General features: G+C 30.8%; 3 protein-coding genes across 4 annotated transcripts; 1 reads left to right on the plus strand and 2 right to left on the minus strand.

Annotated features, from left to right (window-relative positions):
* Positions 1-9,622: 9,622 nt before the first annotated feature.
* On the plus strand, positions 9,623-22,354 carry LOC143194012 (fatty acyl-CoA reductase wat). 2 transcript variants are annotated; one of them, XM_076400544.1, is made up of 10 exons: positions 9,623-9,778; positions 12,527-12,789; positions 13,930-14,178; positions 14,237-14,382; positions 16,055-16,164; positions 16,218-16,426; positions 16,480-16,574; positions 17,984-18,164; positions 20,059-20,249; positions 22,186-22,354. In XM_076400544.1, exons 2-7 carry the CDS (start codon positions 12,541-12,543, stop codon positions 16,489-16,491), a joined length of 975 nt encoding a protein of 324 aa, XP_076256659.1. In that variant the 5' UTR covers positions 9,623-9,778; positions 12,527-12,540; the 3' UTR covers positions 16,492-16,574; positions 17,984-18,164; positions 20,059-20,249; positions 22,186-22,354. The 2 variants fall into 2 exon arrangements, with proteins under 2 accessions (XP_076256659.1, XP_076256660.1); XM_076400545.1 differs by lacking the exon at positions 13,930-14,178.
* On the minus strand, positions 20,785-21,693 carry LOC143193633 (uncharacterized). The gene has a single exon (XM_076399960.1). It carries the CDS (start codon positions 21,691-21,693, stop codon positions 20,785-20,787), a length of 909 nt encoding a protein of 302 aa, XP_076256075.1.
* Positions 22,355-23,651: 1,297 nt separating the features above from the next.
* On the minus strand, positions 23,652-24,446 carry LOC143193634 (uncharacterized). Its single transcript, XM_076399961.1, has one exon. The coding sequence runs from the start codon at positions 24,444-24,446 to the stop codon at positions 23,652-23,654; it is 795 nt and encodes a 264-aa protein (XP_076256076.1).
* Between the last annotated feature and the right edge of the window lie 537 nt (positions 24,447-24,983).

The following is a 24,983-nucleotide window of genomic DNA, read 5'->3' on the forward strand; positions in this document are numbered from 1 at the left end:
GAAGAAAGTTAATTACTTTTTCAATTCAATTTAGATATATATATATATATATATATATATATTTACAGTCTATCCAAGATAGCAGTGAACTCTTGTCATCAAGATGTATAATGTATTGCCCATTGCACTTTGTAAATTAGTTTAAATATTAGACAATATTTTATTTTAGTTAAAAAAATATACAATGCTGTATGAATTACCCTGCGAAAGTCGCCCGGTTGTCAAATGTCTGCAAAATTCTTCAAAACATTAGTGATTATAAGAGGTTATAGACTGGCAAATGTTGTATGGGAGCTATGCTTGATTTGATAAGTTTCAAGCCAATAAATAGTCAGTCAGTAACAAATTACGTCTCAATATCTTCAAACAGGTACTAAGTGAGAGGGGCCAGTTCTTGCCAGTAAAATGCGTTATTGATATTAAGCTGCTGAGGTTTTTATTGGAAATATTTTTATTGTGTTGCTGTGAATATTGGTATGGACACTATGACTAAAATTTGTCAAAAGAAAAAGAAAAGTAATAATGTAAATGTTAAAGCTCAAGTACAATGCTTTAAAAGTTTTGATAAATATTTTGTTTCTAAAAAATATGACTAGATTAGACATAGATTTCTGCGTTGTTTAAAAAAAGGAAGGAATCATTAGAACGCTAATTAGTAGTGAGCACTTTTGATGACAAAGCGCTCTCGGTTGCATACCAACACGAATTTGTTGAACATACTGAGCTTTACTTAAAATTTAAATAATACAAATCGACATTGAATTTTGACATTATAACTGGATGAAATACGCCATTAAATTCATGCTTATCAGTATGAAAGGTGTCATTTGTATTATTCCTTATAGCATATAGGAATAGGTTCCTTATAGAATAAAGGACCAGCTATTTATGAATCTGTTAAGCATTTCAACATACCTCTTGTAGTTTCTGAGATATAGGCAGTCGGATTACTTTCTGTGTCGGATTTCTTCCACACCCCAAATACAAAACCTGTAAAACTTAATAGAGGATTCGTCTAAATAGATATCCTATAGCAAATAAGATCCGATATTTACAAATCAATAACAGGTCAATTGAAAAGTCCCCGGCCTGACACATAGATGGCGCTACTAGAATGAAATCCATGTTTTTAGTTAACACTAACCCTCAAAAGATGCCTGTATAAATTTGACAGCTGTTGGAATTAGTTTGTGAATTACAGCATTTTGAGTCAAGGAAAAAAATGGATAAAAAGGAATGTCGAGTGTTGATAAAATATTGCTTTTTGAAGGGAAAAATACAGTTGATACAAAAAAATGCCGAGTTTTCGGACACTGCCCCGGGAAAATTAATAATCAAGGATTGGTATGCTAAGTTTAGACCTGGTGAAATGAGCATCGAAGACGGTGAACGTAGTGGACGCTCAAAAGAGGCTGTTACCAATGAAACCATTAAAAAATCCACAAAATGATTTTGAGTGACCGTAAATTGAAAATGAATGAAATATCAGACACTCTAAAGATATCAACTGAACGTCTACATCATATTATTTACGAATATTTGGGCATGAGGAAGATATGTGCAAAGTGGGTGCCGCGCGAGCTCACTTTTCACCAAAAACAACTACGAGTTGATGATTCGGAGCAGTGTTTGAAGATGACCAAGCGTAACAAACCCGAATTTTTGCATAGATATGTGACAATGGATGAAACATGGATCCATAATTTCACTCCGAAGTCCAATCGACAGTCATCCGAGTGGACTGCATACGTTGAACCAGCTCCAAGGCGTTTGAAAACGCAACAGTTGGCTGGCAAGGTTATGGCGTCATTATTTTGGGATGGGCATGGAATAATTTTCATTGACTATCTTGAAAAAGGAAGGAAGAACATCAACAGCGACTATTACATAGCGTTATTGGACCATTTGAAGGACAAATATAAATGGATTGGGCTTCCAATTGCTTACTCATCCACCGTATTCTTTAGATCTGGCCCCCAGCGACTATTTCCTGTTCTCAGATCTCAAAAGAATGCTCGCTGGGAAGAAATTTTCGTCGAATGAAGAGGTGATCGCCGAAAGCGAGGCCTATTTTGAAGCAAAGGACAAATCGTACTACAAAAATGGTATCGAAAAGTTGGAGGATCGCTATAATCAGTGTATCACCCTTGAAAGGGAATTATGTTGAATAAAAAAAACTAATTTTGCCAAAAAAATGTGTTTTACTAAGGTAGGCCGGGGACTTTTCAATTGACCTTTTATAGCATATAAGTATAGTTTATAGATATACTTTTCCTCTCATAGTTTCAGAGATATATTCTGCGGTCCGATATATGTACTCAAAATAGTTAAAAAGTATGACGTTAGCATTTTCCATTAATTAGTAATTTTATGACTTTATTTATTATGTCGTTTGCAATATCGATTAAATCATTTATTCGATTATTATGCAGTTAAATATTTTATATGTGCGGCAATTCGATAAATTGTTGAAATAAATGTCTTTGCGCACACCTATTTGTGCAACTCCAAGGAAATTATTTAAATGGTAAAGGTAAATATTTATGACAACCTCAATTATTCACGGTTTTATTAAGTATTTAACGCTTCCATTGTGCCGCAAAGTTATCGCGTCTCTTCCATCTGCCACCGCATAATTCTTTTACATCTCATTAGTTCGCGATGAAGATATATGCTGGATGGCGAATTAAGGACTCGACGAATAAGGGTCATTACGACTATTCATTGTTATTTAATTAATTGTATCCAATTAATTTTCACGCCGTCATTGTTTATTGTTCGTCATTAATATGCCTGATGGTATTGTTTATTCAATTTTTGATTTATGGATATTCTAAGCAAACAACCCTGTACAAAATTATCTTCACTGCTGAATTGTTTGCCTTGTGGAAACCTTTTGAATTACTTCTGAATAGAGAGTTGTATTAAGTGTAATACAATACTTGTAACTATACTTAATACTTTACACGAACTGACCAAACTAAAGAGAAATGTTTCCCTTGTTCCCCTTCCCCAGCCAAACGGGAATTAAGGGAAATGAAATGGTTGATCTTAAAACCAAAGACACCATCTCAAACGGACTTTGCTATGAATACATTATGTTAAAATAAATACTTATACCCCTTTCATTGAAACTAAGCTTAATTAGATCCAGCTGGCCTGGGACCTACTTGAAAATAACTAGCGTTGGGAACTATCGGTTGAAAATAGCCGAAACAGTCGATAGTTAAAAAACTAGCGATTGAAAATAGTAATTACTATTTTCAGACAAATGCACAGTTCGACTGTTTATTTTTTCCATTAATGATATCAGACGAAGACGTACGAATTCCTTCCTGTATAAATTGAGAAAAGGGAAAGGACGAAGATAATTGCTAAGAACAGTTTATTTTAAATGTGCTAATTTTTTCCAACCGTAGTATAAGCGAGACGGAGATGTACATATTCCTTCCCGTACTAATTTTAAAAGAGAAAAGGAAAGAAATAATTACTGAATAATATTACCATGCAGTGAATAATTTCATTTTAAAGGAAATAAAATTACTTTTATATTTGAATGTTCTGTGGATCTGTAAAAAGGAATGAAATAATGACCCCCCTAATATTTTATCCTATTTTAATATGTTAATTGATATTTTTAAATAACATACAATAATAAATATAGATAATACAATAGAACTTAAGCAAACCCTAAAAACTAAAGATGTACAAAAATAATAAATACTAAATAAAAATTAAACATATAACTAATCATCAAAAAACTAATCCATGACAAGTAAAAATGATTGCACAATAACTACTCTTAAATTTAGAGTTGCAGAACTGTATTGGTATTTTATCAAGTTAGAATGGAAAATGCCTCTTTTGTTATAATTTCTTTATCGCCTTAGCATTATTTGTAATACCAAATACTGCCTTTCTCCAGGATCTAAAAATATGTATTGTCTTTTACTGATGACATCTAAATACAGATAGCAGAAGTTGAGGATTCCCTTTCAAAATATTCTCAAATCATAGAACCATTCTACTGAAAAGTTATAAAAGAATAAAAATAGGTTATAAAAAAGATTTATCTGTCTTACTTGCTGATAAAATAAATTTTAACCAAAAAGTATCGCTACCATCATTATGTTCTTGTAATTTTTAATAGCCAAGAAAATAAATTGTTGAATGTTAAAGAAGAGTTCCTGTCAGAAAATTTTTATTAGAAATATTTAGTATAAATATTGAATATAACTCTATTATTTTATCTATACATATTTATTTTCTATTTATTAACGTTTTATTATATAATACTTTATCTCTGTATTTTAACATGTTTTAATACATTGTAATTAATTGTTTAACTATACACATTTTTGTTTTGTTTTTCCACTCTTTATTATATACAAATAATCTATATATATATATATATATATATATATATATATATATATATATATATATATATATATATATATATGTCGGTTAGATCGAAACGACAAAGTCAATAAAAAAATATTACCTATTATTGCCATAAAAACAGAAGAGTATTTTACTATTTATCATTCGCCTATTACATTAATAATCGTGAAAAATAGCGTTTCAAAATACTCCTGTATTATAATATACAATATATTGTTATTATATTATACAAGCAAACTACAAAAAAACATAAAACCATATATATTACATATAAATCTATGTATAAGCATAAATTTGGCATATTTTTGTTAAGGTCACGGCTACGACGACGGAGCCAAAATGTTAAAAATCAGTCGAATGAAACTAATAGAAGCGAAAATTAGTTACTAGTTAAAGTACACGACTGAAACAGTCGATAGTAAAAAGTAGTCAATTACTAAACAGTCGATAGTCAATTTTAGTCAAAAATTCCCAACGCTAAAATAACAATAAATTGCGACGAATAAGCATGATTTTGTTTCTCCTACATTATCAGTCATTCCATATATCCAAGTCTAGTATTATGTACTCAATTATTTTATCTATATATATTTATATTCTGTTTATTAACTTTTATTATATAATACTGTCTCTCTGTATTTTAATATACTCCTGTAAATTGTAATTGGTATTGCAATAAAATTAAATAGCGATTTTGATACGTGTTTATGCATCAGTGACGAGTGTGATGGATAATATAATAATTATTATGGTGTATGACTCGGAAGTGCACTCTTTCGAATAAAAAAATAATTTTGAAAATTGGTCCATAATTGACGGAGTAATCGGAGAAATATATATTATATATATATTAACGATTTAAAGACAATTTTTTTGTCCCTACATTTTCACCTTTACAAATTTTTTGAAAATAGAAAAAATCGGTGCTCTCGGTTATAGATGGATAGGCAAAGGAGACTTCCATTAAATTACGAATAGAACTTGATTATATACGATATAATGAACGCCTGAAGATATGCCTCTCCACTGTTTCTTAATGTGAGGGTTTTAAAAAACAGACGTAGACATACAGATGTTTAATATGGTGCTATAAGCTCTGTGACCTTCAGATTTTTGCTGATGATAGTGCTATATTCGCTGATACGGGTGTAGAGTCTTCTAGAATGCATAGAAGCCATAGCGGAGGCATATATGGCTTGAGAATTAATGAAAAAAGGGACCAGATTATTAACAACTGATGGATCATCTGCTAGTGTAAATCCCAAAGAGATTTAGTTAGAACAAATACAAAAGTTCACTTAGTAGGTTCAGTAATATAGAAGAAAGTTTCATTTACTGCTGAAGTAATTTGCCGACTCCATGAAGTTGTCATGTTTGCGTCTCTAAAATGGTGCATGTGTAAGAAACAGAATACTACAATCAAAGTATGAGACGACTCTCTGAGACTTGAACACTGAACTATGCCATCTTGCCTGGGCTTTGCCTGAAGCATGGGCTTTTTCAAATGCTCCTCTCCGAGATTATTTTAGAAATGGAGTCATTTGTTTACGATGCAACAATCGGTGTAGCGTTGATGAACAATCTAGAAACACAAATTGCACTGGTTTGCACATGTTTTTCGTGTTAAGGGTGAATTTATGGAGTATAAAAATATTTTACAAGGGAATTCATCCTCAGTTGATCCAAACTTTGCAAATATGTAAAAAAAATTCTGAAATGTATATATCACAGAATAAAGTCCACTTAAGGAAAAAAGATTGAAATAACGCGTATAAAAACAAAACTAAACAAAAAAATATACGTTCACCATCATTTTATCTATTTAAATTCCTTTCATTTGCGGCACGTATATTTTGAATAGAGCTTCTTTTAAAAATTGACCCGCCTATCACTAATGCCTGTTAAGTGACCTGCCCCTTTCCATTTAAGAGCTTTCACTCTCGAGATGACGTCTCATAAATGTGTTTGTTTTCGAATCATTTAGTCTTACATTATGGAAATAATATCGGATGTTATACAACAGATTGCAGTAAAATATTGTGACTTAGATCACTTTCAAATACCATTGGATTAAAATATAATACTAATATAAAATAATGTATTAATTAAAATGGTCCCCTGTTTCAGAGTCGAAAATATATTCAAAAAGGGATCCGCATAATATTTTAACCATAATAGCATACCATATAGTTTTATCATTACTTCAATACGATATCCAGATTGCTTTATACAAAATATTTCATTAAACCCACACCAAATGAACTGTTTACATTTTACAGCATGTAGGTTTCGTTATTTTTTAATTTCCCCGTTTTTCTATTTATTTCCCTTTTATATCTGGGATAAATTTCTGTCTCATTCGAACATGCTTTGTACTAGGGGTGTCGGCTGCCGAGAAAATATCGATATTATATTGTAACAACTACGAAAGATATAGATATTTTACAAAAGATATATCAGCCACTCCAAACCAAACTCAACAAATCAGCGCAAAAATATCAATACAACATTTTAAAAAGTAGGGATATATTTAATAAATCTTTAAAATTAAATACCAACGTTAAAGCTGTATTAGGAAATAACTAAAAGGTTTTTTTATATTGTTTAAAAAATATATTTAATTATTTTTAAAAAATATCGGCTAACAAAAATATTGATATATTGATATTTTTTGCCATACCTACTTTGTACCGTCATACTTTTCTTGTTATTCCGAGAACTCCTACTCCGTGCGTGGATAGTGTTATATAGAAAAATATATCTACTTTTCATCCTTAATAACATACCAATCAGAGTGACAAATAATTTTAAAAACTGTTTCCTGTTAAATATTTATAAAGTTTTTGACGATTAGCGCTTAATTTAATTCAGTTCATCAATTAATTCATCACTACATAGTATAAAACAAAGTCGCCTTTTCTGTCCCTATATCCCTATGTGCGCTTAAATCTTTAAAACTACGCAACGGATTTTGATGCGGTTTTTTTCAATAGATAGAGTGATTCAAGAGGAAGGTTAATATGTATAATACATGCATAATATACTAAGGCAACATTGCTAATTTTAGAGGTTTCTAACGTGATGTCGTAAATTAACCTATTTTTTTAGGCTTATTTAGCAATTAGCAAAAACGCTGCCTAACCCTACGAGTTAGATCAAATTAATGTACTACAGTATTGTACACCATAAAAAGGTCTACAAAAAAGTCCGCGATGGTATATGTTTATCTTTTAGGGATAACCCACATTAACCATTTTTATTGTTTACTTTTTACGTGAGAAAATGGCTTATTTACGAAGCTATTTTAAGCAATACGGCATTAATCCTTATCGAATTAAGTACCTTAAATACAGTGTGCAATTAATATAGATCAATATGGTTCCTTACAGCATGTAAATTAAACAAATATTTTCTGAGATATTACAAATTTAAAATTTGCGTTTAAAAATGTGTAATGTAATAAAAATTGTATGAATTTAGCTATTCCAAAGATAGCAGGAAATCTTCATAGTAAGTATAGGGGAAGACGAATTGTTTTACTCCAAATTTAATGCGTGCAGGCCAAGGGCAGTAATGAATGAACCAAAAATACTGGATCAATTTTAATCATGTTTTCATTGAGTGATATAGGCATATATATTTTATGCCCGTGCAAAGTCGGAGCGGGCCGCTATGTTTTTAGATACAACGTTCATATTTTTTCTGTAGTGTATTTAATTTAGTATCAGCATTGCACCCGTGCGAAGCCGGGGCGGGTCGCTAGTTGTTCAATAAAATAGAATAGTATTTAGAACTAGATTCACAAATGGACTAGAGACTGGAAACTAACACTTAAGGCCTGATTCCTCAAGAAGAGTCACCGAAACATATTGGCATTCATTTCAATTCTAGATTAAATTGCAAATAACTCTAAAATCACATAACTGTTGACGAAATGACGAAATAAACTGGATTTACGATGTTATCCAAGATTTATATATAGTCTATCCAAATTACTAGTGAACGCACGCAATCAAGATGTATAATGTATTGCCTATTACACTTTGTAAATTCGTATTAATATTTTATTCTAGTGAAAAAGAGATACAATGCTGTCCTATAGGTTCTAACATGTAACCAAATCAGCCTGCAAAAGTCGCCCGGTTGTCAAATGTCTGCAAAATTCTTCAAAACATTAGTGATAATAAGAGGTTATTATCCGGTAAACGTTGTTTTGGCGCTTTGGTTGTTTCAATAAATTTTAAATCGCTGCTTATATTTGTGATTACTCTGGCTGAAAATGCCGAAGCCAATAAATAGTCGGTCAAAAACAGATAACGTCAAAACATAACAAGGTAACAGCGGCCAATTCTTGCCAGTAAAGTGTATTAGAGATGTAAGTATTGATACTCTTAAATCTTAAGGTGCTGGGGTTTTTAGTGGATATGTTTTATTGTGTTGCAGCTACACTGGATATTAGTATGGGCACTGTGACTAAAATTTCTCAAAAAAAAGAAAAACAGTATAATTTTGGATTCACCGAAAAGAAAGTGTCTACATACATGTTAGTTCTGTTTGAGATTACATTTATGAAATGTATAAAAACAGTAAGTAAATTTTAATATATACATAATTTAAAACAATTATTTCAGAGATAACAGTCAGTATGGAAAGTATCCATAGAGAACTTAGGGATATGCAGCTCACAACACAAAATAACAATTGATTATGATTTGACATTTGATCAAACATTTTACATCTATCTAAATAAACTATTAATAACTAAATATTCTATTAATCAGTATTATAAGAAATCAAAAAATTATATGCAGATTGGATTGATTCGAAGAATTTTTAGTTATGGAATTTCTGTGTTGCTAGATTGAATACAGGTCATAGACGGCAATGAACAAAACCTTGATTAAATTAAGAACATACATTTTAATGTTTTAATAGTGTTATTGTCTCCAATATTTGACTAAAATATAAATGTATAAGGTAAGCAATTAAAGTTGGTTTGGTTACATTTGGTTTATTGTAACCATTTATTAGAAAAATTAACATATCTAGTCGTATCTAGTCATAATACAACGTAAAAAGTAGAAATAATCTCACTAAGGGTAAAAACATAAACGTTATCTAGAATCTTGAAATTCTGTTTACGGTAATGCCCCGACAGTGGCCAATGTTCGCCAGTTAACACGACCGCTTTTTGCCCAATTGAATTTATTCAAGCACAACATGTCATAGTAGCAGCGTACCGGTTCAATAACGTACCTGACTGCTCGTACAATAACTATAAAAAAAAGTGTTACTCGCGAACTTCAAAAAATTTAACCTCATTGAGAACGACATACTCGTATCGAATATTTGTATAAAAACAATTGTACAAGTTGTAAGTATTAAATTTTAATTATAGTTGTGTTGCTTAATATATTTGGGAACATCTAAAAATTCATCGAATGTTGAGCATGAATGATTGAATTCATCGAGCGTCTTGAATAGTAGGCATACTATTTAAAATTATTTTTTTTATTAGTATTTAAAGCTGTTTTAATTAAACCTATAAATAAAACCCACATCATGATCAAATGCCACTAGCAGTCTTGAAAACAATAAACGAATCAAAACAAACAAAAACACTCTAATTTTTAGAAAATTCAAGCCTGTTTTTGCATTTATTAAAATACAAAATATATTAATAGTAGGCGTTGAATTTGAAATTAGACAATTTATAATAGACATAATGTTCTTAGAATCATAGATAGAGTTGATTGTATGAATTTTAGGTTTTGTTTAAATCTACTCTTAACTCTACTAGTAATGTTACTTATCGATATTAATATATAAACAAATATTTTGTGTAATATCTTTATTTTTATTTTAAATTTATCTCATTGTTAAGACAAGTGCTTTTAGTTTATTTTAAAATAAACATAAAACAATAACAAACCGTTCTGAAACAAAACTTGAGTTAAATCATTTGTCTCCTACTGTTTGATGAGGTTATTGGTCACTAGAAAAATGCACATTATGCTTTAAAATCGATCTGTTTAATTAAAAAACATGCAATTTATTTACACGTCAATATACCTAATAAATATTTAATGAAAATATCAACCTTTAAAATCACGGCACACTGCATTTTATTTCCTATCGGGAACAAGATTATTTACAACTAACGCATTTAAAATAAAGGAAAATGTTTGAAAAATTATTGTATCTTATTACGAATGGGTTCAAAGAGTTCAACGAGTCATTATGACGTACATATTGTATGCATTATAATCGTGCATAAATATTTTTAAATAAATTGTTACTTGAAGTAACGTGAGATATATTAGGGTTTCAAGAAAAATAATAATTGGTTTGTTTTGTCAAATATTATTAGCGTTGCTATTTTGGCTTTTATTGATACTATATTAAAATATGTATCATTAAATCTAAAGGGTAATATACAGTTAATTAAACTGCACTATTTAAGATTTTGTTTCAATATAACTTGTAAAAATTCTTTTAAATTGTCATTAAGTAAAAGACTGCTGGGATATTTGCAGGTTGTTCGTTCTATCGCTAATTAGATGGTGCATCTCAGTTATTTTATTTGATTAAAGAGCAAATATTTTGCGCCGAATGTAATGTTTTTTAGAAAAATTACAAAAAGGTCTGTTGGAAAAAATGAAGCTTTAGATCGCATCGATCGTATCGAAGAATTGGAGGAATTATTGGATACAGACTTGTATCAAATTTAAGAATTATCTAAATCATTGACAGTTGACTTAGTAGTAACTGTACCACTAAAAGCTTTGGGAACGGCAAACTAAGAAATAAATTGAAAACTTAGACAAATTGATGATGGTGGTTCCTGGCATAAAAAGTCATAGGTTAAACCCAACTGGCCGTCAATAGCATTTGCATATCCAATCTAAGTAACAGGTGGGGCAAATGCCCCGTTACCGTTTTGATTGCGCGCTATCTTGGTTATGTGACGTTTACCTCAGTTTCCCTTTAACCATTATGTTGCGTAAATGTCCGCCATTGTGTACGCCACAAGAACGAGCAGAAATAGTGACAATATTTATTGAAAATAATCGTTCCATTATTGCTACTCAGTGGAAATTGCGTCAAAAAATATCCTAATGGACCAGTGCCTCACAAAACCACAATATATCGTTTACATGCGAATTTTCGACAGTACGGTACGACAGCAGATAGGCCTCGTTCTGATAGACAACGTACGTCTCGTAATGCTAAAAATGTGGCTCTGGTGCGCGATAGTGTTGCCAGAAACATCAATTCGGAGACGTGGTTCCCAGTTACATATTGCTTCGCGCAGTTTAAGGCGAATTTTGAAAACTGATTTGAAAATGTTTCCATACAAGATACAATCAGTCCTAAAATTGTTACCCAGAGATCCTGATCAACGAGTTGAGTACAGTAATGCAATCCTAAGTGGTTTAATCCTGCCTAAATCTTGAATTAATTCAAGAAATATCATTACATTCACTAAAAACAACAGTTTGGTGTGGTATTCATGCTGGAGATATCATTGGTCCCTATTTTTTTGAAAATGACCAACGTGTTACCGTTACTGTTACTGCTGAACGGTTCCAAGACAATATTCGAAATTTTATTGTGCTTGAAATGGAAGAGCAAGGACTAGAAGAGATGTGGTTTCAGTAAGATGGGGCCATAGCACACACAGCTCGTTCAACAATTCAATTATTATTCAATTAATGATGTATTTCTATCAAGACTAATTTCGCGAAGTGGCGTTTTAGCATGGCCAGCCAGATCTCCGGATTTAACAGCAGCAGACTTTTTCTTATGGGTTTTTTTTAATTAAACGTTTTTTTGAATAAGACCCAAACGATTCATTATTTCAATTAATATTAAAATGTGGCTGATACACGTATTTTTAGGCGTTTTTAATTTTTCGTGGTTGCCACATTCACTATACAATAAATTTCATACAACTGAGATAAGTCTTTTAAGTTAAAACAGTTAAAGTGTATATAGACTAAATTACACAACGACTATCCATGTGCTAACCATAAAAATTCACGGATCTGACGTTTTTATATCTCCTGGTATTTATTTCCAGTATTTCCCCTGGCATCAATTAATAAACATATTTTTTTAGGTGTTTTTCTTTTAATGATGGATTTTGAACGCGAGGGACAAGACATAACAGCATCAGACATGATAGTGTCGGAAGAGGATAGTGATATTAAACACTTTTTCAACAATTCAACAGTTTTCGTCACTGGTGTAACAGGATTTTTGGGAAAATTGGCTTTGGAAAAACTCCTGTACATATGCGAGGATGTAAAAATATTTGTTCTGATTCGTAAGAAAAATGGAATGAGCGCTGAATCCAGACTAACTGATATATTTAATGAGCTGGTCAGTATAACCATATCATCAACATCATCAATACATAGCCGGTGTTAGTGGAAAGTTTCTACTTCTCAACCGATACACTGCTGTAGATGCAGCAGGACTTTTTCACCAAATCTGTCCAAATCAGACCACAACTATTTTGACATCCAACAATGTTAGTATACTATTGTCAAAAAGCTTTCTATAATCATAATCTATGATTTTTATGAAGTTGTTCACTGCGTCTTCCTCCAAAAAGGCCAATTTAGCCATTTTAGTGTTGATTGTAACATTTCCTCTCTTCCACAAGCGTCCCTTTACAGAAGAAAAAGTTCCTGTAGCTTGGCCAATTCAGCTTATTAGTTCAGCAATAGATAATACTTTATTCTTCAGTATTATTCATCATTATTAGTATTAATTATATCATTATAATTAAGTATTAAAACTCCTATACTTACTTTAAATGGATTCCGTTGAGATTTATAATAGCAGGCGACCCGTAAGTTGTCAATTGTTTGGTAGTTTCTTCATTAATTCACCAGCCAAACGACTCTGAATCGAAATAGTCTATTCAATAAAACAGTGTATTCATATCATCTAAATCTCATCTCATGTTGCTGCATGAAGTTTGAATGTTACTTCATTTTGGCTTAGATTTAAAAGAATAAATAAAATTTGAAATAAAAGAAACATTTTAAAATTATAGTACATCTAGTGCATATATTATGTCTAATGGCTTTGAAATTTTCATTTACAGTCAAAATAAACAGCAATTTAATATTTATCAAAACAAGCAAGGCGCCATAACAACGTTTGCTGGTTTATAACCTGTTGTTATTACCACCATGGTTTAAAGAATTTTGCAGACGTTTGACAACCAGGCAAATTTTGTATGCTGATTCGGTTACACGTTCAAACGTATCAGACAGCATTGTATCTCTATTTAACTAAAATAAAATGAGAAGGAAAATATTATATGATTTTGAAACCAATTTGCAATTTGCGATAGGCAATAAATTTGATATCTTGATGACGTGAGCTAATTGTTAATTTTGAATAGAGTATATGTCATGAAAAATGCTAAAAGTTATCTGCCTAGTTATCTGTATCAACGAATATAATTATCATAATAACTCACTAACAACAACCCAGTGCTTTTTTTAGATTTTTGAGAGATTAAAACGTATTCGTCCGAATTTTAAAGAAAACGTTCATGTCATCTCAGGCGATGTGTGCTATCCAAATTTCAAAATCCAATCAGAAGACTTAGAAACCCTAACCGCCGATGTAGACTGTATAATGAATTTTGCAGCTACTAAGAAAATTGACGAACACATTAAACTATCCACTTATACCAACGTTGCATCTGTTAAATATCTTATTGAATTAGCTAAAAGGATGAAGCATTTGAAAGTTTGTTGTTTGTTTCAAAAGTCGTCTTGAATCCACTAATTATGGATCTCTTTTGAAGGCGTTTCTTCACATATCAACCGTTTTCTCCAGTCTTGGTAAGGAGAAAATAATTGAAGAATTTTGTGAAGCTCCAATATCAAGCGAGAAACTATTATCTTTGGTTGAGTGTCTGGATAATGATCAGCTGAGAGATATAACAGATATGTAAGTTATAAATATATAATTTAGACAGTGTTATATTGAGAGGAAAAATATAAAAATATAAAGTTAGGTGAAAAGTGATTTCCATTTGAACTAATTGATGGCTTCGAAGTTGCATATCATTAGTAGTACTTCAATTACTCAATAGTATAGTGGTTTTGAAAGGTAACAGTCCATAGAATATTTTAAACATAAATGTAGGGTAATTCGTTCAGTTAGTCCTAGAAGATACGCTTTGAAAATAGACACTAATATGATTTTAGAATGTTAGAGTTGTTTAACCTATAGTCAATCTGAAAAATTTTATTTGAAGGGTTGATGAATTTTGCTCTGGTCTTTGGAAAAGTCGATTATAATAGTATAGTATCGAAAATAATTTTGAACCATTTTAAAAAGACGGAAATAAAGGAATTGTTCATGTTCTTGAACTTGCCATATTATTGGTACAACTTCTACTGTCAAAAATTATTGCGGTTGAAGTAGATGATGCAAAAATTAATGCTATTCTTTGGATTATATGACCAGAACTAATCAATAGGAAAGGTGCAACTTTACATCACAACAATGTTATATTACACACCTTTAGTATTACGGAAAGCATTAACAGCAACAGACATAACATAAATTGGTTATGAGGTTTTGATGCATCCTTCGTATAGCCTGGAGCTAGACTCATTTGGCAACCACTTCATTTACTCTCTAAAATCATCTTAAACGCGTAGAGGTAACTGAGCAAAGGGCCATAGAAAAAGTCACATATATCCTTATTATATCAAATTTATGTGAATATTAAAATAATTTTGAAAGATATTAAAAGAACTAATTCCTTGCTTTTTTTAAACTTTTTTTTTGACTTTGCTTATCAAGCCGAATTTTGAGCCACTTCAGTGTTAGTAACGAGTTCAATAAAATAAAAATCCAACGGGCTTATATTGATTAGGTTGTCTCTCATTATCTTTCTGGGTGGTCTTGGCTCGAGTAAGTGATACGTTGAATTGGCCGGCGATTGAAATCAATATGGTACCTGATATTGATGATTCTATGACAAATTACCATTTTAAGAAAATTACCATGGTTATTTTAGTTTAATTTTCGACTTTTTCTATAAGAAAATATTTACGACAACTTACGCCAGCTCGTCTTTGCGTGTTTTTTCCTTTCTTTATTTCTTCATTGACAAGCATTCTGATTGAGATAAAAGCTTCTTTATGAAGGATAAACAATTTAAAAGAAAGCATTTGAGGCGAACTTTATTTCTCTAATATTATGATTTAAAAAATCGAAATTGAAAAACTTCTTTTTTTACGATTCGAACGACACGATTCGTAATACAATTTTGTATATTTGTCACAAAATTTTATGGTTATTTTTGTATTGTTTGGGCTCGGCACCGACTTCAAATTGATCAGTTGGTAGTAGTTAAAATAATATTGTACATAGATAAATAGGTTTAGATGGGTATTAAGCTAAATTGTGTCTATATAGTAGTATATAAAATACGTGTTTATTTTTATTTAGCCGTTTATTTTGATTTTAAAACGTTCTTTTTTGTGTTAAAAATCTAAGTTTGATTGTTTTTTAATTTTTAGTGAGTTCCTTATTTATTTTTTGAAGTCGATTCAATTTTAAAAAAAATATTTTTATATTTTTTTTATATCACATTCTTTTATTTTAGTATTTTGAAGAAATATCCGAATACATATGTTTTCACGAAATGCGTTGCAGAAGACTATATTAAATCACATGGTCAATCACTGCCAATTGTTTTATTTAGACCATCAATCGGTAACTAAGTTAACTAGACCAGAAACTTTGGATTAAAACAATCATTGTTATAGCTATAGCAACAGCCAAAGATCCCGTTTCTGGTTGGATAGATACTATTCATGGTGTTACAGGGGCGTTGATTTGGGGTTCTCTAGGCGTTCTTCGCAGTCTTCATTGTCAGAAAAAATACAAAGCCGAGTTGGTTCCAGCTGATTATATTATTATCATATCATATTATCAATGGCTGTTTGGCAGCTATGTGGAATGTTGCGATGAAGAAGTAATATATAAAAATATCACAATATTAATAAATACTAATTATTTATGTTGTAGAGTACTAAATGATAATCAAGAAATACAAAATAGTCAGAATATTGAGATACCAATTTACAATTTCGTCAGCTCTGTTCAAAATCCTGTTAGTTGGGGTAAGTTAAGAAATTGTAATAATCTTTAATAAACAAAAATTATTTTAAATGATTAACCAAGAGCTTCTAATAAAAAAATGTGTATTAGGAATCAAGTTAAAATAATTTTAAACAGTTAAATGTGTATATAACAGGTCAATTGAAAAGTCCCCGGCCAACCTTAGTAAAACACATTTTTTCGGTCAAATTAGTTTCTTTCTTATTCAACATAATTCCCTTTAAGGGTGATACACTGATTATAGCGACCCTCCAACTTTTCGATGCCATTTTTGTAGTACGATTTGTTCTTTGCTTCAAAATAAGCCTCCGTTTCGGCGATCACCTCTTCATACGACGAAAATTTCTTCCAAGCTTTTTTGAGATCTGAGAAGAGGAAATAGTCGTTGGGGGCCAGATCTGGAGAATATGGTGGATGAGGAAGCAATGCGAAGCCCAATTCATGGATTTTTGCCATCGTTTTCACTGACTTGTGACACGGTGCATTGTCTTGGTGAAGCAGCACATTCTTTTTCTTCAAATGCGGCCGTTTCTCATCGATTTCGTCCTTTAAATGGTCCAATAACCCTATGTAATAGTCGTTGTTGATTATTCTTCCTTTTACAAGGTAGCGAATGAAAATTATTCTATGTGCATTCCAAAATACAGACGCCACCTTAGCAGCCGACTGTTACGTTTTCCCACGTTTCTTTGAAGCGGGTTAATGATGTGCAGTCCACTCGGATGACTGTCGATTGTACTTCGGAGTGAAATGATGGAGCCATGTTTCATCCATTGTCACATATCGACGCAAAAATTCGGGTTTATTACGCTTGATCATCTTCAAACACTGTTCCGAATCATCAACCCGTCGTTGTTTTTGGTCAAAAGTGAGCTCGCGCGGCACCCACTTGGCAGAGAGCTTTCTCATACCCAAATATTCGTGAATGATATGATGTACACGTTCAGTTAATATCTTTAGATTTTCTGCTATTTCATTCAATTTCAATTAAAAATCATTTTGTGGATTTTTTTATGTTTTTGTCGGTAACAACCTCTTTTGGGCGTCCAATGCGTCCACCGTCTTCGGTGCTCATTTCACCACATCTAAACTTAGCATACCAATCTTTGATGGTTGATTTTCCTGGTGCAGTGTCCGGAAACTCGGCATCAAGCCAAGTTTTTGCTTCAACTGTATTTTTCCCTTCAAAAATCAATAATTTATCAACACGCGAAATTCCTTTTTATCCATTTTTTTTCACAATAACAAAAGTTGCTTCACTCAAAATGAGATAATTCACAAACTAAGGATCCGACAGCTGTCAAATTTATACACGCATCTTTTGAGAGTTAGGGCTAACTAAAAAACGTATGGATTTAATTCTACTAACACCATAAAATAATATTACTTGAAATATATTTTTAAATTTTAGATGAGGTTAGAACCTTGGCGAAGAACCACAGCGAGCAAGCACCATCCGTTTATATGGTGTGGTATTACATGTTTAAGATGAGATCAAGTTACATGGAACACGTAATGGCCATTTTTCTATTACATGCATTACCAGCATACATTATTGATTTTCTATCTACGTGTTTGGGGAAAAATACCTCGTAAGAATGAGAATTGACGTATTTATATATAAAGTTATTACCAGGTTGACAAACAAGTATTTTCGGTGTTTATCTAAAAATGTTAGTCGATATTTTTTGATTTACAAATTGGGTTGATTTTAGTTAAAAACGAATGGAGATATAAATCAAATATTTTTCTCATGCCATTTTAGAATTTTTTCATATATTACGACATTCGTTCAAGCACACGTTGTCATATTGCAATTGTGATCAAGTTTACAACGATGTTTCTGTATCTAGGTACACAAGTTTCACATAAAGTTCATTATTTCAAAATTTTTAAATATTTCATGACAAATTCTCTAACTTAAATCAGTCTTACATATATCTATAGAAATAATCGATGTTTATCAACTATATATTTCGACAAATTAAAGAATGTTTCAGCAATTTAGGCTTATTCGAATAAAAGCACGGGAATAATAAAAATAAAATATTTTTAACAAAAAAACTGAACCGACTTCAAAAAATAAATAAGGAACTCACTAAAAATAAAAAAATAATCAAACTTAGATTTTTAGTACAAAAAACTTTTTAAGATGAAATATGTATATAATAATCGTTGTAATAACTAAATAAAAATAAACAAAAACCTTGTGTGTATTCCTTATTTATTTTTTGAAGTCGGTTCAATTTTCTTGTTAAAAACATTATATTTTTCTCTTTTTGGTGTTAGATATTTGCTCAATAAATTATGTAGTTATTATATTAAGTATTACAATGGGTAGGCCAAGTAAAATTGCAGTCTGTATGAGGAAAAATAGGAAGAAAAGAACAATGATTGGAAATAAGAAATGCTTCAGGCCCCGGGGTCCGCTACCTAACCCAACTGTTGTTGTTCCCACCGGAAATCGAACCCGTGACCTCCACGTGTGATCTGAAGACTCTAATAACTATACCGTAGAAGCAGTTCCCTGCAATATTCCTACGGCTTCTCATATGGTATTTGTGCATTTTCCATTTTCCGTTCCCTTTTCAAGACCTTAGGAACCTTTAATTTACTTAATGAACTATCCTTTTCTTGGAGTCCTGTTTGGTCAGCTGATTAAAGTCCTTGTTGATGTGGAACCCCTGTTTGGTGATGATAAGGATTTGGTATAGGAATTTTGCGATTGTACTGCGGCGAATTTTTTGAAAAGGGATGAGTGAAAAATTCCGTTTGAATCTTTGTGCTAATGTATTTGAGTAATTCTGTATATGAGGCGCTCAAATTTTTTTCTCCGCTATTTCTAAATTTGTTCATCTCTTTATGGCCGATGTACTTAGAATACTTTAACCCGTCTAAATAAAGGAGTATGTCTTATAGAGCAGAACCATAATTATTGGAAACAATTTGCTTTTTCTACACGTGAGAGGATACAGGATTTTCTGTGGAATATAACGGCCTGGGTTTTCTTTGGGTTGATTTGCAACTTCCAAAAGTTTAACCATTTGACCTCAGCATTTAATTGTCCTACAAAAATCTCAATGTGAGAAGATTTTTGTCTTCAGAGATATCGGGCTATGTATATCTTGATTGTGAATCACTCACGCCATAAACAAAATCTAAAGTAAATTTATGTTTTTGATTGTTTATAATCCGAAAAAGAAAATCTGTGACTGGGATCAGTCACGCCAGTAACCAAGCTGGGTAAGACCGGATTTCTTCTGGAATCATCTCTGGGACCATGGTTCGGAGTGGGAAACAGATAAACACTAGTTAGTAAAAAAGAGACTTTAAAATATAACAAAAAATCGCTAAAGAGGTAATATCCCTTAATTCTTAATTTCTAGAATAGTACAATCAAGGTTCTGTTCAAATTATTTATTCATTATATACATATATAATATAATATATAATTGATAACATGAAAATGTCTATATTGTGTTGTAGAGCCAGAGAGAATTACAAGAAGATAAATCAAATTGTAGATATGTTAAGTTACTATGCTACAAAAGAGTGGAAGTTTGAGAACAACAACGTGAAAACGCTATGGAAAGAAATGAGAAAGAGCGACCGGGAACTATTTGATTTCGATATGGGTGCTTTGAATTGGGACATGTACTTTTACACCTGTATCCGAGGTAAATCTTACCTAGACTGAAGTTCATTAATGATTGATGCTAGATGAATGATTATAAATATCGGTTATATGACAGAAGAACTAAAAAAATCCAAATTAGATGTTATTTTTGTTATTTCATTCCAACTCATATATATTTTTATATACTAATTACACCCAATTTTTCAATTATTTTGATATACCTTCAAATATTATTTGTTATATTAATTTATTTATGAATCATCATCTAAGGTAACAAAAATTGGACAATTTGTATTATGATGTGATGGGAAATGATACAGTCATACTGGACCCAATAGTGATTCCTAACTAGTGCTCAAAATATTTCAATATTTTAACGACAGATGACGCTGACTTCAAACTTTCCTATAATATTTCGTCAGTATTATGTTCCGAATAAAAAAAATATTTAATACTATAACATTTTTATTTCTTTATAAGAACAATATGTATAAATCTAGTAATATTTGTTAAACTGTTCGTAACACCTAATAACATTTCTAAGCTTACTAGCTAAAGAATTTCAGCTTTCCTTCCTATTGAGTGTTTTCATTTGCCTTCATCAGATTGCCTATTTTCATCCAAGCACAGTCTGTGATGGGCCACATGAGAACAAAAGTGGTCTGGGGATTAAAATACGGCCTAATATCGGTAATATTCACTATGTCACAGGAATTGAGTTGGAGGAATTCTTTCTTCAGGTCTTGAAGTCTGAATAAAAACTGAAAATAGGTCATTTCCCATTTGGTGGCCTTTATGAACTTGTTTTTCAACTGCGAATAGTCGCCTTCGAAATAGAATACCGGGGCATACCTTTCGCCGTTTCTCACCACGAAAGGCACAAAATTATCTACATTAATCTGCAGGAATCCGCAGGAATCTTCATGTATGTCATTATATATATTATTAATCAAAACGAACATGATCCTGGTGCAGAATTTCAGAAAATTATACGTCTGCAGAAAGTCTTCCATCAATATTTTTCTATCTCTGCCTTCTACGAATAAAAGCTTCCCAAATGAACCATCACAATGTTTAAAATTGATCTCATTAAATAAAGAAGCTTCGTATTTGCTAAGGGGATAACAATTTACTCGGAGGCACTGATAAACTTCTGGTGAAAATTTATTCATCGTGGAGAAAATTCTCTCATTTATAATTCGGACGGAGACATATTTTAAATTATTCACTATGATGTAAGGAATGTGTTGAGATTCGATAGTGTGCCATCCGAATTTTACAATTGGAGACCCTGATGTGTCTTTCAGTTCTGCTAATCTATCGGTATTACTTACTGAAGCTGCCGGTACACCGTGCCGGTTTGATTCAATATTCTTACTGTGTTCGTCATTAGAATTATTTCTGATTATTCTAATATATCCTTGGCTATTTGGCGACGATTTAATTATATCAATTTTGTTATCTGGATCGTTATTTATCGACATTTTCACTTTTTATTTGAATTTAATCTCTTATTGTTTCTTAGAGACGCCTTCCGTCACGTTGACAACTAAACAATAACAACAATTCATCACCAGCAACTTGATTTTACATCACCCCCTAACAAAATATATAAAAATATTTTTTTATATTTATGTTATTATTATAACTTCTGATAAAATATTAATAAAGCATTGGTGTATTATTAAAAAAGACACCTTACTAATTTAAATGTATTAATTTATATGCTTATATATAAAAATAACCATAATTATTATAGTGACAGTAATAACGTCATTTAAATTATTTTGCTGTCACGGTGACAATATAAATATTAGTAAATATATCAAGTTATCATTGGGATCGGTGTTTCATTACATCATAACAACTGTCAAATAATTATAAAGTTATTATTATGTTAAATTAGTATTGTTGTTATAAAGGTGATTTTATTCATTTCTATACTATGTTTACAAATTTTATTATGAATATTGTAGGAGCTCGAGTTTATATTTTGAAGGACCCATTGGACACTATTCCACAAGGAATAAGAAAATTCTATAAGTTAATGATTATTTATTATTTAATATTATGTGTATGTTGGTGTGTTATATTATATAGTGCTTTGTTAATTTTAAAATATTTCGTTATAAAAATATGTTAATTTTTGCGTTTGTTTTAATAGTTTTGATAAATATAACTTAGCCCAAATATATTAACCGTTTTTAATTATAACGTTTTTTATTAATAATAATCCTTATTGTATATGATATATCTATTTTTTATCACTATTTACCTTCTATGTCATGTTATATTACTATAAACAAAATACCAGTATATAAAAGAAAAAATAAACGTACAAATGAACAAAAATAAGCCGTTGTTTTTTATATCATCAATGTTTTTGAAATACCGATTATTTTGATTTCGTTTTTCAAGTTTTATATGTTTATAATTAGCTATATTCTTCGTTCAAAAAATGTATTAACCATTTTTAATTATAACGTTTCTTATTAATAATAATCCTTATTGTATATGATATTTGTCTCTTTTATCCTTATTTACCTTCTATGTCATGTTATATTACTATAAACAAAATACCAGTATATAAAAGAAAAAATAAACGTACAAATGAACAAAAATAAGCCGTTGTTTTTATATCATCAATGTTTTTGAAATACCGATTATTTTGATTTCGTTTTCAAGTTTTATATATTTGTAATTAGCTATATTCTTCGTTAAAAAATATATTAACCATTTTTAATTATAACGTTTTTTTATTAATAATAATCCTTATTCTATATAATATTTCTCTTTTTTATGCCTATTCACCTTCTATGTCATGTTATATTACTATAAATAAAATACCAGTATATAAAAGAAAAAATAAACGTACAAATGAACAAAAATAAGCCGTTTTTTTTGTACCATCAATATTTTTGAAATACCGATTATTTTTATTTTGTTTTCAAGTTTTATATATTTGCAATTAGCTGTATTCCTCGTTCAAACGAGTAGATGACAATGGCGATGACGAATCTAGAGTTAATTTTAGATATGACTTACCAACAGCTGTTATCAAATGAGTCTTGAGTTTTATAACTTACAAAAATTCACAACTTGTTCAAAAGCACCTCTAACTCTAACTATCTATTAAGTGATAAATAAAACACTATAATTAATATTTCAACTCTGTAACTGAAAAAAAACCGAATAATTGAATCTAACCTCAAATCTAAACATAACCTCAGAGAAACATTAGGCTTTTATGGACTACTATAATTTGTTCAAAAATAATAAGCAGTAATTAATATAATACGTTTATTGATGAAAAAACAAATTTCACATAATAGAACAAAAACATGTTTAATTTCTTATATGAAAAAATATTAGTGAACTTAATACTAATTTAACCGCCTACTTATAATAATATTTGGGATGTTACTGACTAAAAATTCGTCTTCTATTTAACATTTCCATTCATTTGACTGCCTACACTCATCCAAGTGCAATCTGCAACGGGCCATTTGGGAACGAAACTTTCTTGATGATCAAAATATTGTCTAACATCCACAATATTCACTAAATCACAAGAATTTAGTTGAATATCTTTCTTCTCTAGACCCTGAAGTCTAAACAAAAACCGCAAATAAGTTAACTCCCATTTGGTGGCCTTCACGAACTTGTCTTTCGGCTGCCAGCAGGTTCTTTCGAAACAGAACATCGGTGAATATTTTTCGCCATTTCTTACCACAAAGGGTACAAATTTGTTTGTACCGTCAATTTGTAGAAATCCGCAGGAATCCTCGTTTATGTCATTGTGCATGTTATTATTTAAAGCAAACATAATTCTAACGCAGAATTTGAGAAACTCATACATGTGCACAAAGTCCTCCAACAACATCTTCGTATCTCTGCCTTCTATGAATAAAAGTTTTCCAAATTGACCATCGCAATGTTGAAAATTAATCTCATTGAATAAACACGCTTCCCATTTATTCAGAGGATCATAGTTTACTTGAAAACACTGGTAGACTTCTGGTGAAAACTTCTTAATATTATTACACAACCTATGGTTTATAATTCTAACGGAGACATATTTTAAATCACCGACAATGATGTAAGGCAAAGGCTGCAGGTCTATTGTGTGCCATCCAAATTTTACAACTGGAGAACATGATGGTTCTTGCAATTCTGGTAACGTTTGGGTCTTACTCACTGCGTCTAGGACAACATGTCGGCTTAATTCGTTATCCATATTTTGTCGATTCGCTGAGTTAATTGCTGACAATTTAATTATATAAACTTTGTTATTCGAATTATTTTTATTCGACATTTCACTTTTTATTTATATTATTTCAATTAACACTCTTGTTATATTCTTAAAAAGTACACTACTCTTATAATCTCTACTTATATACTACCTTCTGTCACTGTCACAATTAAACATTTGCACAGCTCCCCACAAGCTACTTGATTTTAAATCCGATTTCAGTTTCAATAAATTACATAGAAATATTTTTTGTTCGTTATAACTTGTTCGGAAAAATATATTAAGATAACATTTTATAAAAAAAAACACCCGTTAACGTTCAGTATATATTTTTACAGTTTTCTTTAAAAAATATATATTACTAGTGCTGTAGCTGTATTATATATATCTTTCCTGTGACGGTATGTCACATTTCAATTACGAGTAAAATATATCAAGTAATCCATGGAGAAGATGTTTTATGATACCATGGCAACTGTCAAATTGTTATAAGATTGTTGTTTTTAAATTAGTATTAGTTCT

This window comes from Rhynchophorus ferrugineus, unplaced genomic scaffold (genome assembly GCF_030347505.1).
Source record: "Rhynchophorus ferrugineus isolate W39M unplaced genomic scaffold, kcgeb_rfMv2 rfM3, whole genome shotgun sequence".
Taxonomy (NCBI): domain Eukaryota; kingdom Metazoa; phylum Arthropoda; class Insecta; order Coleoptera; family Curculionidae; genus Rhynchophorus; species Rhynchophorus ferrugineus.